Source organism: Centrocercus urophasianus, unplaced genomic scaffold (genome assembly GCF_019232065.1).
Source record: "Centrocercus urophasianus isolate 14NV4802_14NV808 unplaced genomic scaffold, USGS_Curo_1.0 seq_752, whole genome shotgun sequence".
Taxonomy (NCBI): domain Eukaryota; kingdom Metazoa; phylum Chordata; class Aves; order Galliformes; family Phasianidae; genus Centrocercus; species Centrocercus urophasianus.
In genome coordinates, this window is record NW_024885369.1 from 1 (window position 1) to 17,907 (window position 17,907).

A 17,907-nucleotide genomic window follows, 5' to 3' on the forward strand; every position below is an offset into this window, starting at 1 on the left:
ACCATCCCATGGTTCCATGATCTTTAAGGACCCTTCCAACCCAACCATCCCATGGTTCTATGATCCCTAAGGACCCTTTCAACCCAACCATCCCATGGTTCCATGATCTTTAAGGTCCCTTCCAATAGTTGCATCCTGATCTTCATGGGAAATGCGCTCCCTGCCTCCCCAGGCCTTGGGTTGCAGCTCATGTGGGAACCCAGGAGCTTGGCCACCCCTGATCTTTGTCATGGAGATTTGGATCTGTCACTGTAGAGCCCAGGGGAGGTGGCAGGAGCCCATGGGCTGTTACCTCCCAGGTCTTGGCAAGGCGGCTCACGGCTGTGTTGCTCACACCAAACATCACCGCGAAGAAGGAATTCAGATTCTTCTGCTCCTTGAGGCTGCGGCCATGGGATGAGGTGAGCGGGAATAGACACCAACCTGTCCCAGTTGGTGGAGGGGACACTGGGGACACTCACTGTGCAGCCAGCTTGATGAACTTGCGCAGCAGTTGGGCTCTCCTGCCCAGCTCAGGGCAGAGGCACAGCTCGGTGGCCACCCAGTACTGCAGCTCGTTGAAACGCCGCATCATTCGCTCCAGGTTGGCTGTCGTCACCTCGTGGAACTTCTGTGGCCCCACGATGTAGTGGATCATCTCCACCTGGCGTGGCAGAGGATGGGCGGAGATGTGACAGGGGGACCCCCAGAATCACCCTGGAGGATTGAATCCCCCTTCCCCGGCATCCAGGTGCTGCCATTACCTGATGGATGCTCTTGAAGAGGTTCCAGTCATGGTCTGTGAGGTGGCTGGCCAGGTCTTTGGAGCTGATGAGATCCAACGTGTCCGAGGAGCCAACGTGGGGGCCCAACTGCTCAGGGTGGGGGGTCTGCACACAGAATGGGGGTGAGGGGCACCCCAGTCCAGAGCCAGGATCAGAGCTGGGCTCACCAAGGCCCTCCATCACTTCCACTTGGTTCATGGGTCCCCCCTACCGCCCAGTTATTGAAATCCCCTCCATCCTTTCCCTTGTGTTTCATGGCTCCCCCTATTGCTCAGCTCACTGAAATCACCTCCTCCAGCGGGATTCATGCCCCCCCTACCGCCCGGCTCACTGAAATCCCCTTCATCCTCTCCATCGTGGCTCCCTGATTCCCTCCTCTCACTCATCAAACCCTCTCCATTCTGGCTCACGGGTCTCCCTCTATTCCCTCCTGCTCAGCTCATTGAACTGCCACCCTTCGCCTCTATCTCAACTCACAGATGCCCCCCCAAACCTCCTTACAGACCCCCTTGGAGCTGAAGGACCAGAAGCAATGCCAGCAGCTGTGCTCCACGGAGCAAAGCGACGCCCAACCCAGTTCCAGAACCACAACACGAGGATTCCCCCCCAGCACCTCCCATCCCATGCCGACCCCCTTCCCCCCCAGCTCACCAAACTGCTCAGCTCCTCCACGCTGACAGCAAAGAGCCTCTCGTTGAGCCCCAGCGAGGTGAACACCCCCACGGCGTCCAGCTGCAGCCCCACTTTCTCTGCAGGAGACGGGAGGATGGGTGCCGAGCTGCTGCAGAGCTCAGGGACCCTGGAGTGACCCGGGACCACCGCTCACCTCCGGATGAATTCACCTTCACCAGGAGGTGCTCTTCATCCCAGCCGAGCTGTGGAGCGAGGGACTGCAGCACATCCCGCACCGATGCGTTGACGGGCAGCACCGTCACCAGGCACGAATGGTCAGCTCTGTAGATCTCGTAGGGCACTGTCAGGATGGAGGAGTCAGCACTGAGACCACATCCAGAGGGATCAGGAGCCATGGCTGTGCCCGCAGTCCCTGTACCTTTATCCTGGGCTCTTAAGGCACAGCTGCTGCTCAAAGCCGCCTCGTCTTGGCTGGAGAGCCAGCTCATGGAGCTCCGAGACTGCAGCGAGAGGGGGGAGAGTGGGAAGCATGGCACCCCCTTGATACCCCGCTTCTGGGGATCCCATCTCCCTGTTCCTGACACCCCCAGGGCTGCCCCTACCTTGGGCTGGGGAGAAATGCTGCTGTCCCCATTCTCCATCCTGCACCGAGAGGAGGAAAGGAGTCGTTAAGAGGGCAGCAGCGCTTAGGATGCCGCCCTCAGGGCCACAAGGGTGGAGGTGGCACCGGGTCATTATGGGATGGAGATGTCTGAAGTCACCCCGAGGGCACAAGGACGCAACGGACGGAGGTGGCACAGGGTCATTATGGGATGGAGACACCCGTGGCACTCACGCTCGGGGTCGCCGCCGCTCCTGCTCCTGCACCATGGCCCCCAGCCGAGGGTCCTGGCTCACCAGGTCAGCGAGGTTCTATGGGAGGACAGGGGGGGCACTCAGTGTGACCCAGTGGTGACGTGGGGACCCCAAGGGGCTGCCCTGTGCTCCCAGTACCTGCAGCAGAGCCGTGGTGCTGCGGTCGCCCTGCAGCAGCCGCCCGTAGAGCAGCACCCACTGGCTCACCAGGCGCAGGATCTTGCGGCGCTTGTGCAGGCAGTAGGTGGCTTTCTCCTGCTCTGAGCCATCCAGCGGCTCTGCGCGGAAACTGGGACCAGTTAAGGGCACCAGTATGGAGGATGTGGGCAAAGGCAGCGAGAGGACCCCTCGCCCCAAGAGCACAGGGAATGGGGACGTGCCCTTCGCTTGGAGATTTGGGGTCCCCACCGCCATCCCAACGTGCCATTAAGGGGACGGGGACCAAGGTGGTCCCTGCAGGAGGGGCTGCATGCCACGGGCCCCCCATCAGCAGCAGAAGGATATTGATGCAGCAGAGCCCTGCAGAGCTGTGAGGTCGGCATGAACACAGTGTAGGTCAGCAGGAAATCCCCCAGGAGTGTGTCTGGAAGAGAGCAGACAGCCCCGCTGTGCTGCGCCCGCACCGGGTTGGGGACAACTCTGTGGGGTTGCCATGGGCTTTTCCACCTCACAGCTCCCACTGGGTCACGTTTAGCTTCTAAAGGCCAAGGAAAGGGCTGAGAAGAATGCGGATGTATTATTTTTTGGAATGAAGGGAAAGGCTTTTTGGAATGGAAATCCAATCGCGGGGAGGAGGCTGGATACCGGTTCTGCAGTTGGGATTTTTAACCCGCTGGGGACACCTCCTGGCTCCCGGCTCTCCCTGTTCTGCAGCTCTGCGATGGGGGTGTGGGGATGTGGGAGAGGAGGGAGGAGACGCTCTGCAGTTCTCCCAGCCCAAAGGAGGGATTTGATGGAGAGAAAAGGGCAGCCCCCACCTACCCACGGGGTCGTAAAGCGTGGCGTCGAGCCTCATGAACTCCAGCAGGTGCTCCAGGATCTTCTCTGGTGTCCCAGCCATCACCAGGTACCTGAAGCGCATCAAGGACGGCTTTGGCATCCCCATTGCCACGATTCTCCCCAAATTCCCCCAAGAGAAGGCTCAGGGAAAGGCCAGCAGTGTGCTTGCAGCAGGAGGGATGGGGACGGGCAGCTGTTGCTGTCACCTGCTGCTCCGCGTCGTGGCCGGCTGGCTGCTGCCTCCCTGCAGGTTCTTTTGCAGCACCAGCACCACCTTCCCGTGCTCCTTCAGGCGCATGGTGTTGGCTTCCACGTCCTAAATGGGGAAAGCAGCCTTCAGCCTGGCTTGGTGACCACAGCCTGTCCTCCCCAGGCTGATCCCTGGGCAAAGCCAGCTGCCAGCAAGCAGCACGGGCTGCAGAGTGCATTGCTTCTTCCACCCCAGCACTCCGTTGGCACTGCACGGTGGTTCACTGCACCCCATCCCCCTGCAACCACCACACTTTGCACATCCCAGAGCAAACCCCACATCCTACAGCCACAGGAAGGTCCTGGGATGGTGCCCAGCACAGGAGATCCCAGCTGCCCACCTTGAGGATGCGGTTGAAATCCTGTTTGTCCACCCTCAGGAAGTGGCAGTTGTCCTCCCTCAGGATGATGCTGGCTGCTCGGGGAGCATCGTTCACAAGTGCCAGCTGCCCAAAATCGTCCCCTTCATGCAACGTGGCCACCAAGCCCTGCAAGGGGACAGGGCTAACCCAAACCTGAACCTGACCCAGGCCAGGTTGGAGAAACGGGGTGCACCTTGGCACCAAGGTGACAGCAGGGATGGGGTGGAGGTGTGGGGACGCACCTACCTTGCCATGGGTGACCACGTTCACCGAACCCTTCCAGACGATGTACCACGAGGTGCCTTTATCCCCTTGGCTGAACACTGCGGGGGAAATGGTGGTGTGAGTGAGAGCCAGAGCATCCCTCGTCAGCCCCCATCCCGACAACAACCCGCAGCCAGATGGGTGAGACCCCAAAGTACCTTCATCCGCCCCATCCCACCCATCCACCCCTGCTCCACAGAGCCAGCAGGAGCATCCACACGGACAGCAATGCCCACCCAACCTGGGGATGCTGTCTTAGGGGCCATCCCATCCCCCAGCACACGGAATTCAGTGGGGACACTCACACACGGTGCCGGCTCGCTGGTGTGACTCGAACATCAGCACAGACGCCAGCTCTTGCTTCACCTGCAGCAAGGAGCAGCCACCCTCAGCATGGAGGGGACACGCAGGGTGACAACCCAGGGGTGGCTGCAAAGGGCCAGGAGAGCAGGAGGATGCGTGGAGGGGAGGCAGTGGGATGTAGGAGGGTTTGGAGGGGATGGATGCAGGCATGAAGGCAGCAGGGTGCAGCCCGCACTCACCGAGTTGGAGAGGTGAGCCACGGCTTTAATGTGGAGCAGCTCCTCAAAAATGAGTTCCAGCTCATCCTCTGTGCGCTGGGCAGGCCTGGGAGGGGGACAGGGGTGGTAAGTGGCCACTGAGAGCATCTCAAAGTCCTGGATTCCCTCCTGCATCCTCTCCAGTTCCAGAGGGGGAAAGGATGCTTGGGATTCCCTATCTGCAGCACCTCCAGCTGTGATTGGAGCAGGACGGAATCGAGCCACCGGGACCCCCAGGAGTAACCAGGAGCCCCCAGGAGCACCTAGAAGCCCCCCAGGAGCCCCCCAGCACTCACGGTTTGCGCAGGGCCATGGTGAGCAGTGCATCAGGCCCCAGCTGTGCCAGGAAGGTCACCGCCTCCAGCAGCTCCTCCGCATCCCGCAGCCCCATGCGGGCTTCGGGGCTCAGCTCCAACTCAGCAAAGCGATAGAACTGGGTGTCCTTGTCCTGGAAATGCCACTCCTGTTTCACTGCGGGGAGGGAAGAGCACATGAGCTGGGGGTGTGGATCCATGGGTGACCCGGGATGCCCTCAGGGACCCCCTCACCGTGCGTCAGGACCCCGCCGTCCACCAGCACCTGCCCCACGCCGATGGCTTGGCTCCTTGTCTGGATGCCCAGCTCTGCATTCAGCATCCAGTCCACCAGCTCCTTTCCAGAGCAGCACCTCCTGCAAAGAGAGGGAAGCGTGAGGAAAACACCCACAGTGAGGCTGCAGCATCCGGGAGCCCTCCGAGGGTCTCCAAGGGGTGCTGGAGGTCCCACCTGTGGTGCCGCAGGTGATGCTTATGGTCCCGGATGAGGCTGGGGCTGGTGCTGGTGAGGTAGGTGAAGAGGAGCTTTCCAGCTCTCCAGATCTTCTCCGAGGATGCCTGGAGGGGAAATGAGATTCTATGGTGCTTGGAGGGTGTTGAGCAGTGAGAGCTCCTCGCACCTCTTTGTGCTGAACCTGCTCAGTGCCCAGCTGTAGCCCAACCCAGCACTTCAGGATCTCCATCCCCAGCCCCAGGAATGGCTGATCCCAAAGGATCCACTGTGCCATCATGCCCTCCCCACCCCCCCACCGCAGCCTTCCTTCTGTTTCTCCCCCCATCAGCCCTTCTCTGAATGCCACACTCGTGTCTCTGCAGCATCCTCACCTGGGTAAGGCTGTGTCCATAATCCAGGGAGGATTCAGCATCCAAAAGCGGGGTCTGGAAAAGCAAAGAGAAAGTGTTGGTGGCCCCAAAAAGAAGGGCAAACACAATGAAATGCAATGAAATCCACAATGCAAAGCAATGGAATGCAATGTAATCCTAACCCTGACCTTAGCCCTAACCCTAGCTGCTAACCCTAACCACCAACCCTAACCCAATGCAGAGCAATGCAATGCAACCCCTAGTCCTAAATTTCACCCTAACCCAAATGCAATGCTGTGGAATGCAATGAAAGCAGTGCAGTCCAGTGGAACCCTAACCCTAACTCCCTTCCTGCACACACCATGCATCACTCAGCCCCATCTGCTCTGCACCAGGACGGGGTGCACACACATCCCTGAGCCCCCACCAGCACCGTCCTCCTGAACGGACCCCCCTGCAACACCTGCATCCACCAAGCACCCACTTCCAGCTTTATTTTGGCCCATTTCAACCACACCAACACGGAATGCCCAGCATCCATCAGGGAGAACAATTCAGGCACTGCTGGAAACCAGCAAGGAGGAGCTGGGATGCCTGAATGGGGCCACGAACGGACGTGGCTCAACGCACCCCACATCTCTGCGCTGCAGCAACCCCCCCACGTGCACAGCAGGGGACCCAAACCCTGCAACCTGCCCTGCAGCCACGTTTCACTCCGGGATGGGGAACGCACCGAAGGGAAAGAGCTGGGAGATGAAAGGATGAAAGGAGGAAGTTAAAAGCAAAGCCTTTGCGCGAAGGGATCAAAGGCACCGATGTGAGACACAGAGCGAGCGCTCGCTGCTGGCAGAGGACATCAGAGCGACCTGCAGGAAGGGAAGGGTGAGGGAAAGCCCCGAGCTTCTCCTCCAGCTTTGAAGCCTCATCCAGGAGAGGAGGATGGAAAAGACGTCGGATTCCAGCAGAAGGGCCCAGGGATGCTGCTCTGCACACTGCAAACTGGAGCAGCTCGCGTTCAACCACAAGGGATATTCCACCCAAATGGTTGTGATGCTCAGCCCTCTCCATCTGCGTCCTTCACCGCTGCCCTTCCTTTTGGCCACTGCCATCAGCAATGCTTTTTTTTCCTCCTAATTCTGCTTTTTCTGCTGTTTTCCCCCCTTTTTGGCTGTGCCACCAGCTCCCAACAGCCCTTCATCGCGCACTGAAGGCAGCTGGAGCTTGAGCCCTATGGCACGGCATGGAGCATCCTTCTGGGAGCATCTCCAGAGCAAGGCTTTGTGCCCTCAGGCTGTTTGTGGAGGATTTGAAAACCTCCCTGGGAAGATCCTGCAGCACTCAGGGCTGGTGGAGGTGCTCAAAAGGCCATTTTGGGCAGCGCTCATAATGCGATTTTGGGAATTCAGAGTCTTCTGGGTCAGATCTTCCATGTAATTGAAAGGGTAAGGAAGCTTTGAGCAACTCCATTGAGAGGCACAGAGCAGCTGAAAGCCTCAATGCAGGAATCCAAGGCGGAGGAGCTGCAGAATCCTCCTCTACAAATGAATTGAATGCAAAATAAAACTGCTTTGCAGGGAGCTGAAGGGACCCCGAACCGCCCGGCACCGCTGGGTGCAGGCAGGTGCTGGAGGTGGGCACCCACCTCTGGCTGCTCTGCATGGCTCAGGCTGCTCCATCGCCTCCAGCCCTTTCCGCACCCCACAACCTTCCTCTTTCTCTTCCTCCTCCTCCTCTTCCTCCTCCCCGGGCTCACGGCAGCCCTTTGCAAGAGGCTCAGGAAGAGGCAGAAGCAAAGGAGCTCAGGAGCGCAGCGCTCTCCGGCCGCATCCGCAGCCTCCCGCTGTCACCAATGCGGGGACGCCTCCTCTTACTCACTCAGCAAACTTTCCCCGTGCCTCGTGACTCCCCGCCGAGCAGGAAACGCACCGACGGTTGTCGAGCAAATGTTTGCAAACCCGGAGCCGGGCTGCAGCCGGAGCTGCGGGACCCGCAGGGCGATGCCACCCACTGCGCCCGTCCCCAAGCAGAGCCGCCTCCGCCGTCACCCCTGTAACCCCGTTCCGTCCTTGGGGCAGAGAGCCAAGACGTGCCACGGTGCTGCTCCAAACAAGGACGGCCAAGGAGACTGAGAAACTCTTCCCTGCCCAAGGACAGCTGCTCACTGAGGTTTCTCCCCACCAGCTCCCCTTCCTGCGCCATGGCACCCCATGGTTCCCAGGACCGGCCCTTCAGGATGTCCCCCCCCCTCCTCCCTCCTTCCCAGCCCCCCGATGGCTGCAGCCCCGCAGCCGCCGTCTCCAAAGAGCTTCCGAAGGAGTTGCCTGTTTCCATCTTCCTGCTTACGGGACAGGAGGGATCCTGGTGGGCTCCAGAAATCCGGCAGCCGTGGGCGAGCGGCCAAGGCCGGCAGTGAGCGTTCTGCTTTGTTTGGGATCCCGGGGAAAAACAACAAGGAGCTATTTTGGGTTTTACGGCTCCAGAGAAAGTCCTCGCCCATCCGCAGGCTCTCAAGGAGAGGCGCCACGCCAGGGGCTCAGTTGTCCCCACGACCCCCGCTGGGAGGGGTCCATCCCCTCAATGCAATGATGGCACACATGGGGTGACCATGGCGCACATGTGGTGGCAATAACCATGGCACTTATGGGGTGACAGTGGCAAATGTAGGGTGACAATGACCGTGGCTCTCATGGGATGATGGTGGCACACATGGGGTGACAATGACCATGGCACATATGGGGTGATCGTGGCACACATGGGGTGACAATGACCATGGCACATATGGGGTGATCGTGGCACACATGGGGTGACAATGACCATGGCACATATGGGGTGACCATGGCACACGTGGGGTGACAATGACCGTTGCACTTATGGGGTGACAGTGGCAAACATGGGGTGACAATGACCATGGCACATGTGGGGTGACAATGACCATGGCAGTCATGGGATGATGATGGCACACATGGGGTGACAATGACCATGGCACACATGGGGTGACAGTGGAACACATGGGGTGACAATGACCATGGCACATATGGGGTGATCGTGGCACACATGGGGTGACGATGACCATGGCACACAGGGGGTGACACTGGCACACATGGGGTGACAATGACCGTGGCACACGTGGCATGACCATGGCACATATGGGGTGATAATGACTGTGGCACATGTGGGGTGACAATGACCATGGCACAAGTGGGATGATCGTGGCACACATGGGGTGACCGTGGCACACGTGGGGATGAGTGCAACCATTGGGGACGGTGGTTGGTGTCACCCCACTGAGCTGGGAGACATTCGGTGCCAGGGAGACTCCTGGAGAGGTGGGGGGGGAGTGACACAGAGCCAGGAGCTGCAGCAATGGAGAGGAGGGATGTGGCATCCCCAAGGCGCAGCCAACCCAACCCTCATTCCTGCTCCCTGCCCCAGCACCCTCCTACCTGCAGGAGAAAACGTCCCTTCTGTCCCCTTCCCCACAAATGCCCAGGGGGTGTCCCTGAGCACCGGGAGGCTGCACAGAGAGGGGAAGGGGGGGCACAATTCTGCCACGCTGTGAGTGCCACCACGCTTCACATTTTGCCCTATTTTGCCCAATTTCTGCCAGCCCAGCGCTTTAAAGCAGAAGTGCTGCAATGCGCTGCTGCCCCGTGCTTCTCAGAGAGCAAACACCCAACATGGAGTCCCCAAACCCTTAAAGTTGTGGGGAGAAAAGCATCCAGAAGGATAGGGAAGAAAAGAAAAAGTGGGGGGGGGGACGGCACAGAAAGTTCCATTGCAGCATGGGGAGCTTTTTGCTTCGGGAAGGAGGTTGTACAGGAATGCAAACAGACGGAATAAAGCGATTTCCTTTTGTTCCCTAAGGTTTGTCCTCAGCCAGGCTGTGTGAAGGTGAACGGCTGCAGCCCCTCCACCCCTCCAGCACTGAGGGGGCTGCAAAGGGATGTTTTGCCCCATAGGGAAACAGCAGAAGGTTGGGGTTGCGGCGTTGTGCACCGAACCGCTGCCAAGCGACCGGTTTCTCTTGTAAGCAACGGCCTGAGCTGCCAGGGAGAGAATGTATGGAAGCCAGGGTTGGGTGTGGGGAAGGTGTTTCCTGCTGGCAGTGGGTTGGGGTGCTCTGCCCGGGCGCTGCGCTCTGGAGCACGGTGGCACCTGGTTCGTTCTGTGCTTTGCTGCCAAATCTGCCCCTGGGTTGGGGCTGAAGGCTGCACAGCTGAGCTCACGGCCAAGGAATGGGAACAGGGAAGCACAGCACGGACCTCAGGGCACCTGGAAGGCGGGGAAGGGCGGAGGGTTGAGCTCAGCATGGGGGTCCCGCTCGGCTCCAACTCCCCCAGCCCCTGGGTGCGGGGTGGGATGCTCCTATAAAGTGTTTTCCCTCTTTTTCCTTCAGGTTTGTCCCACTGTGGGAAAGGGCCACCCCCAGCAAGAGGGGACAGCGTGGGGCTGGCACTGGGGACATTTGTCCAGCAGGTGCCAACAGCTCTTGGCAAAGGGACATGAAATGGGACGGGGGCAGAGGGCTGGAGGGGGTTGGGGATGTTCGTTCTGGTGAAGGGCGCAGAGGTGGGGGCAAGCAGCATGCAACACCCTGCATGTGGGGTCAGTACCCGCGGTCCCTGCTCTCCCCATGTCCCCACACCCACTGTCCCCACTGCCCCACATCCCCGTATCCCACCTCCCTCGTGTCCCCGTATCCCACAGCCCCCGCTGTCCCCGCACTCACCCAGCGGATGCCTTGGATGCGGGGCAGGCTCCCCCCCTCTCCCTCCAGCCTGATCTCGTAGCTGGAGCTCCGGAACAAGTGCATCTTCTTCAGCAGCACCGACAACCGCTTATTGTCCCCACCGGAACCACCGGGTGACACCGGCGGCGGCGTGGCGGGGGGGACAGCCCCGAGACAACGCTCCAGCCCGGTCCGTCGGCAACGGGTCCCCACCGGAGCCGCTCCCCGCCGCTCCGCCTCCCCCCCGCTGCCGATCCCGGTCCCGGTTCCGGTGGCGATGGCGGTCCCGGCCCCGCGCACCTTCATGCGGCGGCTCCGCGGGGCCGGGCCGGGCTGGGCTCGGGGTCGGCGCCGGTACCACCGCCGCCGCCGCCGCCTCCGCCGCCGCGCTCCGCCCCGGAGAGAGAACGGATGGGAGGAGGGAACGGGGCCGTCCTCGCACCCCGCCCCGCCCCGAATGCCTCGATCCCCCGTTCCCAACCGGACCGCGAGCGCTGCGCACCCCGGGGACCTTTTTATGGACAGCCCGTCCCCAAAGCTCCCATCTCCGTGGGCCCCCCCGGCCCCGAGCTCAGCCCCATCCCTCAGCACCGCGGTGTCCCCACGCGTCCCCGTCCTTCCTGGGACGTTCTGTCCCTTTTCCCACCGTGACACACTCGAAGCCCCCCGGTATCCAAAGGTTTAGGGCAGAGGAGGGGACCTGGAACACGGCCCAGGGGTCCTGGGAGCGCAGACACTGGGGCTTTGGGCCAGAAAGCAAAGGTTTGCTGCCAAAGTGAGCTGTCACTTTTGAAATTAACCTTTTATTTTTCTCTATTAAAATCTATATTTAAACGGCCCCCCAGCCCAACCAGCAGGGAGGAACATCAGCTAAAGGCGAGCAGTCTGCATCACCCCGGGGACTCTGGGGTCAGTATTGGGCTCCTCACCACTGTCACCACCCTGGAGCTGTCATGTAGGATGGGGAACTGGCAATCCTTCCTCCCACCATCCTCTTCATCCGAGTGCTGGATCGTCTGCAGCTCTGCCTTCATGCCCCACATGTCAGCCTGAACTCGGGCTGTGCCTGGAGGTGCAGCTCCTCCTGGCCCCCAAAGAGGCCTCCCAACCCCGAGTGCTTCCTTCCTCTGGCAGCAGGAACCATGCCTTTTCCTAAGCAAACACCAGTGCCACGTTTCCTGCCCCACACCGTGGGCACAGACTGCAGCAGCCCTGGTGCTTTGTGGGCATCTCCTCATCCACATCTATGCATCTCCCCATCCATGTGTGCATCTCTGCCTCCACGTATGCATCTCCCCATCCACGTGTGCATTTCCACATCCATGTGCTCGGCGCGGCCCCCCCCCCCCATCCACGTGTGCATCCCCCCGTCCGCACATTGCACTCTCTGGCCACAAACCTCCCTTTTTGCTCGGTTGCTTTTTGACCACTGGCAGCTGGGAGCAATTCTTAGCTGCTCCTGCTCTCAAGGAGCTGATGCTGGAGTGGAAATGCTGCTGCTCACAGCCAGGAATCGGCCCCAGTGCTGCATGCAGGGAGGATGCTGGCTCGGTTGCTGCAGGGAGGAACCTTTGGAAAGTTCCCCAGCCCGATGGAAGCCTCTGAACTGCTTTATGCTCTGCACAAGGAGGATCTGCTCACCTCTGACCGGCCCCTGGGTCCCTGCTGACGTGCACCAGAGGTCCCTGTGCCGTGCAGTCATGTCCCCGTGCAGATTAGAGAGAATTAAGTCTGGGTGGGGAAGGAGGAAGAGGTGTGAGGAAGGCCTGGAGCCTTTGGGAGAAGCCTCACCCCTCCAGTAACCTCTCCCTCTTCCTGCAGCTCATCCCACCTCCCCACAGCCCCACCAGCAGCACCAAGGAGCATTCCCTGCTGCTCTCCTCCCTTCCTCCCATCCCTCATTCCTGGGAACCTCTTGAAGGCTGTGGCTGTCCCAGCTGTGCTGGTTGGTGGCACTGTTTGCTCCCTTGTGGACGCAGCACCTGCAGGAAGGAGGACAAACCGTGGGCAGGGTGGCTCCCAACACTCTGCACCCCGTTGTCCCACCATCTCTGGACCACTAAGAGATGCTCCAGGCTGGGGAATGAGAGCATCCTGCAGCAATGCTGCCCCTGCTGCGTCCTTGCAGGACAAGATGACATGGAACCAGCAGGGCTCTGGGGGTGTCACCAATCTGATGGCCTCTACAGAGCAACGGTGACCAGCACTGCCCAAAGCACAGAACCCCAGCACTGTGCACCCAGCAGCCCTGCTTGCATCCAGCATTTGCTTATCCAGCTGCAAACCAAGCACAGGAATACCAGAACCTTGCAACCCCGCTGCTGCCAGCATAGAGTCACACATCCCCAAAGGCTGCAGCAGCCACCAGAGCAGCTCCTGCCTGCCATAAAATGCAAACAGAGCAGCTCTGCTTTATCTGAGCCTTTATCGCTGCATTTTAACTTGCTCCCTTTATCAGCGCTTGAATAATAATTAATCTCCTGCAGCAGGCAGGCCTGGCCCCCTGGCAATGTGCCTTTCCTGGGAGCGGGGTGGTTTGCAGAGAGGTGCCCATGGGTTGGGTCCCGCTTGGATCTCAGCACAGCAGCACCGTGGGATGGGGGCAACCAGACTCCCAAAGGGTCTTTTTTTGTTTGGTTGGTTGTTTTTTTTGCCCTGTGTTTCATGGATGGTTTAGTGGCAAAAGAAAGCAAAGCATGCATGCAACAAAACCAACGACAAAACCTGTTTCTATGGGCAGTTCAGGGCACAAACATCTCGCTCTTGCCATATAAACAAGGCCACCACTGAGCCCCTCCGTCCACAGGCTCTTTCATAAATCATGCTGGGGATAAAATAGCATTTGAGGAATGCAGTGAGCTGGACTTGGTGCTCTGTGGGAAAAGCAGTGCTGGTGGCACATCAGGCTGCTGCTCCTTATAGCTCCAGGGCTGCCCTTTCCCACAGAGCACCAAGCTGTGGGTCCCAGGGGTTGCATCCTGGCTGCAGCAAAGCTGGATCATTGGCTCAGGTGTCCCCTGAATGGAAAAAGAACCAACCCAAACAGATCTGGGTTTGATTTGCGAAGCCTGACCGCATTGCGTGCATCCTGCATCCCTCTGCATCCTGCATCCTTTGCACCACGTGCATCCTGCATCCCTTGGGTTCATTTGCAAAACCCAACTGCGCTGAATGCATCTTGCATCCCTTCATCTCCAGGTTCGATTTGCAGAGCCCAACTGCACCACATGCATCCTCCACACCTCTGCATCCTGCATCCCTCTGCATCCTCCACACCTCTGCATCCTCCACTCCTCTGCATCCTGCATTCCTCTGCATCCTGCATTCCTCTGCATCCTCCACACCTCTGCATCCTCCACACCTCTGCATCCTCCACTCCTCTGCATCCTGCATCCCTCTGCATCCTCCACACCTCTGCATCCTCCATCCCTCTGCATCATCCTCCAGGCTGAGCACGCAGAGCAGAGACGTGGTGATGATCGTGTCCCAAAGGCTGTGCTTGGCAACTTTTATTTCCCTTGGATGAAAAACCGACTGCTGCTGCTTGCAGGGTGCAAACCTCTGCCCTGCTCCACTCACATGCATGCTCCAGATTCGTCCCAGCTCTTGCTCACCCTACAAGCACAGATTTCCAGAGATACCAAATCTCAGTCCTAGAGATGGCACAGTGCTGAGGGTGACGCACAGGGCAGCAATTCCAGCTCTCTTATCCAAATCTACAACCATTCCTCACTGCCTTCTCCATTCAGGGATCGTTTCGGGGTCTTCTGGTGTGTTTGCATGGGAGATTCTGAACGAGAAGCAGCTCAGCTCTTTGTATCAGGGATGGGAATGCCTGCCGGCATGTGGCTGTCAAAGAGATTTTAGTATTTATCACCTCTTGGGCTTAACAGGATAATAAATCGGTGTTGAAAATATGATTGTGAGGAAAACGGCTCTAAATTACAGCTCTCTGAGCACACTGCCTCATCCCCCAGCATTGGTGCTTTATGTATCTCTTGTCCTCAAACCATATTTTGCTCCTTTTTAACCAGCGCGGCCTTTCCTAATTTACACCATCGTTACTTTGAGGGATATGGCTTCCATTATGATTACCATTATTATCCCAGCGCAGTTTTTGTGAGTGCCTCATTGCGACACCCAGCATTAAATAACCCTTCGGGTTTAGCCCGCATGATTTGTAATTTAATCAGCATTTTGCTTCCTAATTGGTGCAGAACGAAGCGCTCCCCATGAATTAACACGAGCTATGCCTTTTTGCTGGGAGGAAACCATCTCTTGGTATCCCTTCCTCACAGCCTCTGCTTGGGGTGATGGAGCCTTCCTGATGGTCGTTGTTGGTGGTGCAGAGTCCAGTTGGAGGCCTGTAACTCAGGGGTCGGTGTTGGGTTCGGTCTTGTTCAACATCTTCATCAATGACCTTGATGAGAGGATGGTGGCCACCCTCAGCAAGTTTGATGATGATACGAACTTGGGAGGATTGGCTGACACCCTGAAGGCTGTGTTGCCATTCAGCAAGACCTGGACAGGCTGAGAGCTGGGCAAAGGAAAAACGGATGAGGTTTAACAAAAGCAAATGTGGAGTCTTGCATCTGGGGAGGAAGAATTACATGCAGTGGTACAGGTTGGGGGATGAGCTGCTGGAGAGGAGCTGTGCGCAAAGGGACCTGGGTGTCCTGGTGGACAACAGGTCGGCCATGAGCCAGCAGTGCCCTCGTGGCCAAAAGGCCAACGGCATCCTGGGCTGCATTGCACAGAGCGTGGCCAGCAGGTGGAGGGAGGCGATCCTCCCCCTCTGCTCTGCCCTGCTGAGGCTTCATCTGGAGCACGGCGTCCAGTTCTGGGCTCCCCAGCATAAAACAGACAGGGAGCTCTTGGGAAGAGTCCAGTGGAGGGCCAAAAGATGGTGAGGGGCCTGGAGCATCTCTGCTATGGAGAAAGGCTGAGTGAGCTGGGGCTGTTCAGACTAGAGAAAAGAAGACTGAAAGGGGACCTGATCCAGGTCTGTAAATATCTGAGGTGTGGGGGGCAGAATGGCGAGGATGGACTCTGTGCAGTGGGGAGTGGAGACAGGAGGAGGGGAAACGGCCGGAAACTGCAGCATAGGAAGTTCTGCACCAATGTGCGAAGGAACTTCTGTACAGTGAGGTGACGGAGCACTGGAACAGGCTGCCCAGGGAGGTGGGGGAGTCTATGGGTCCCAATGGGTCTCAGTGTGTCTCTATTGGTCCCAATGTGTCTCTATGGGTCCCACTGTTCACTGGAACAGGCTGCCCAGGGAGGTGGGGGAGTCTCCTTCTCTGGAGATGTTCAAGACCTGCCTGGATGCCTCCCTGTGCGCCCTGCTGTAGGGAACCTGCTTTGGCAGGGGGGTTGGACTCGATGAGCTCTGGAGCTCCCTTCCAACCCCTACAATTCTGTGATTCTGTGATGGTTTGGGATCACTGGAGGGATGCTGCTACTTGGGGAAGGATCCCAAAGGCAATCAGTGCTCCTTAATTAGTGCCTGGCGAGCGTGACGGGTCTTGCTCAGCATTTCCATATCCAGTTTGTTTCTCCTGATTCTTCCTGTAAGGCGATGCCCAGATTTGCATCTCCATAGACGTGCAAAGATGGATTTGAACCAGCGAGGGCTTCTTATCACCCACCAGGAAAGCAAGGAAGCTCTTGCTTTCCTTCCCAGCCCAAACACCCCCGAGTCCCCAATGAGCACCGCTATGGATGGACGAGAACAGGGAGATTTCGCTCTGAAAAAGCAAATTAAAAGGAAATTAAAAGAACACAGCTCACACCAGGGCTGCAGCCACTGGGGTGGATGGACATGAGGGGCTGCAGCATCCTTAGCACCACAGCATGGCGATGCTGAGTCACAGACCCCAAATTGTGCAGACGTTGGGGCAGATTTGGGCAAACTGAGTCCGCAGCGTCAGGCTGTGCCACGAGCTCTGTGGGAGGAGAAGGGAAAACAATGGTTTTCCCAACGGGCTGCTTTAAGGAAGCCTCAGGAACTCCTCCCTTTACCAGGAAGGGTCGGGACCTCCTCATTCCCTTCACTTTTCCTCCTTCCGTGTTTGCGCTTCAATATTCATGGGGTTGAAATCATTTTTTTCCTGGTTGTTCACGCAGCTGAAACTTTTTACATTCCTCTGCAAAGGTTAAAAATAAAAACAAACCCTCGAGGACGACTTCTGAAGCAGCGAAGTGGGATGGCATCCAGCTCTCTAACTGACTAGCAGGGCTGCCCGCATCCTGATGGATTTTCCTCCTTTTGCTCCTGGATTCAGCCCCAATGCAGCTTTCCCTGCATGTGGCATATGGGGAGGAGGAGGAAGGCGACGCTGCCAAACTCCAGCTGTTGCAGTGACTTCAGCCTTGCTCCCTGCAACCTGGTGGCAGGGAAAAAGTCCAAGGTCCAAAGCTCAAAAAGAAGCGGTGTTCATATGGGTGGAACAAAAATCCCATCCGGGGCTGTTCCAGGGCTAATTGTTGTTATGGATATTGCCAATGAGTGGGGAAACCCATTTTGTGACAACAGATGGAAAAACACCGTCGGGTTGAGTTGTGTTGAGAAATTAGGATCGCTGAGCTGAGACGTTGGAGTTTTTGGGGTTGATAAGTTGGGGTTTGGGGGTTGAGAAGTTGGGATCATAGGGTTGAGGAATTGGGTTTGTTGGTTTGAGAAGTTGGGTTTGTTGGGTTGAGGAGCTGGGTTTGTTGGGTTGGAAAGGCGGGGATTTAGGGTTGAGAAGTTGGTTCATTGGGTTGAGGAATTGGGTTCGTTGGGTTGAGAAGATGGGGGTTTGGGGTTCAGAAGTTGGGTTCACTGAGCTGAGAAGTTGGGTTCATTGGGTTGAGGAATTGGGTTTGTTGGGTTGAGGAGTTGGGTTTGCTGGGTTGAGAAGATGGGGGCTTGGGGTTAAGAAGTTGAGTTTGTTGGGTTTGTTGGGTTGATGAGTCGAGGTCATTGGATTGAGAAGCACAGCCAGTGCCAAAAGTGAGGAGGATCTGTGTCGGCTTCTCAGCTTTCTCTCCTTGCTCAAAATGAAAAATGCTGCCCTAAATTGGGTCCTATACCCCCAGCTGCTCCCATCCGTTTTCTGTGGGACGGTCCCACAGCACTCAGCTCCCATCGCAGCCCGTGAGAGCAGAGATCTCCTACGTGTGGGATGTGAATCATGCCCTGAAACGTGACCCAGGGCAGCCACAGGGAAATGCTGAGCACGGGGCGGCTGCTCAGGCTGCGTCTCGTTGTGTCTGCTCAGTGAATCTTTAATTAGGCTATGCAAATCCCAGCAGCTTCTAATTGTCCTAATCCCAAGGTTGTTCTTTCTTCCAATGTTTTGGCGGTTGCTTTCTCTTCTGCTGGGCTGAAGA

The 17,907-nt window shown here is 57.9% G+C and overlaps 1 protein-coding gene across 1 annotated transcript; it reads right to left on the minus strand.

Moving 5' to 3' along the window:
* Nucleotides 1-61: 61 nt before the first annotated feature.
* Nucleotides 62-10,839, minus strand: LOC122170993 (rap guanine nucleotide exchange factor 3-like). The gene is made up of 21 exons (XM_042838304.1): nucleotides 10,534-10,839; nucleotides 5,826-5,879; nucleotides 5,452-5,558; nucleotides 5,235-5,356; nucleotides 4,983-5,157; nucleotides 4,669-4,753; nucleotides 4,432-4,492; nucleotides 4,109-4,185; nucleotides 3,842-3,988; nucleotides 3,458-3,567; nucleotides 3,234-3,322; nucleotides 2,757-2,835; nucleotides 2,391-2,541; nucleotides 2,233-2,309; nucleotides 2,000-2,039; nucleotides 1,816-1,897; nucleotides 1,591-1,737; nucleotides 1,416-1,513; nucleotides 744-869; nucleotides 462-643; nucleotides 62-383 (listed from the first exon to the last, which is right to left on the minus strand). Exons 1-21 carry the CDS (start codon nucleotides 10,837-10,839, stop codon nucleotides 188-190), a joined length of 2,511 nt encoding a protein of 836 aa, XP_042694238.1. The 3' UTR covers nucleotides 62-187.
* Nucleotides 10,840-17,907: the final 7,068 nt, after the last annotated feature.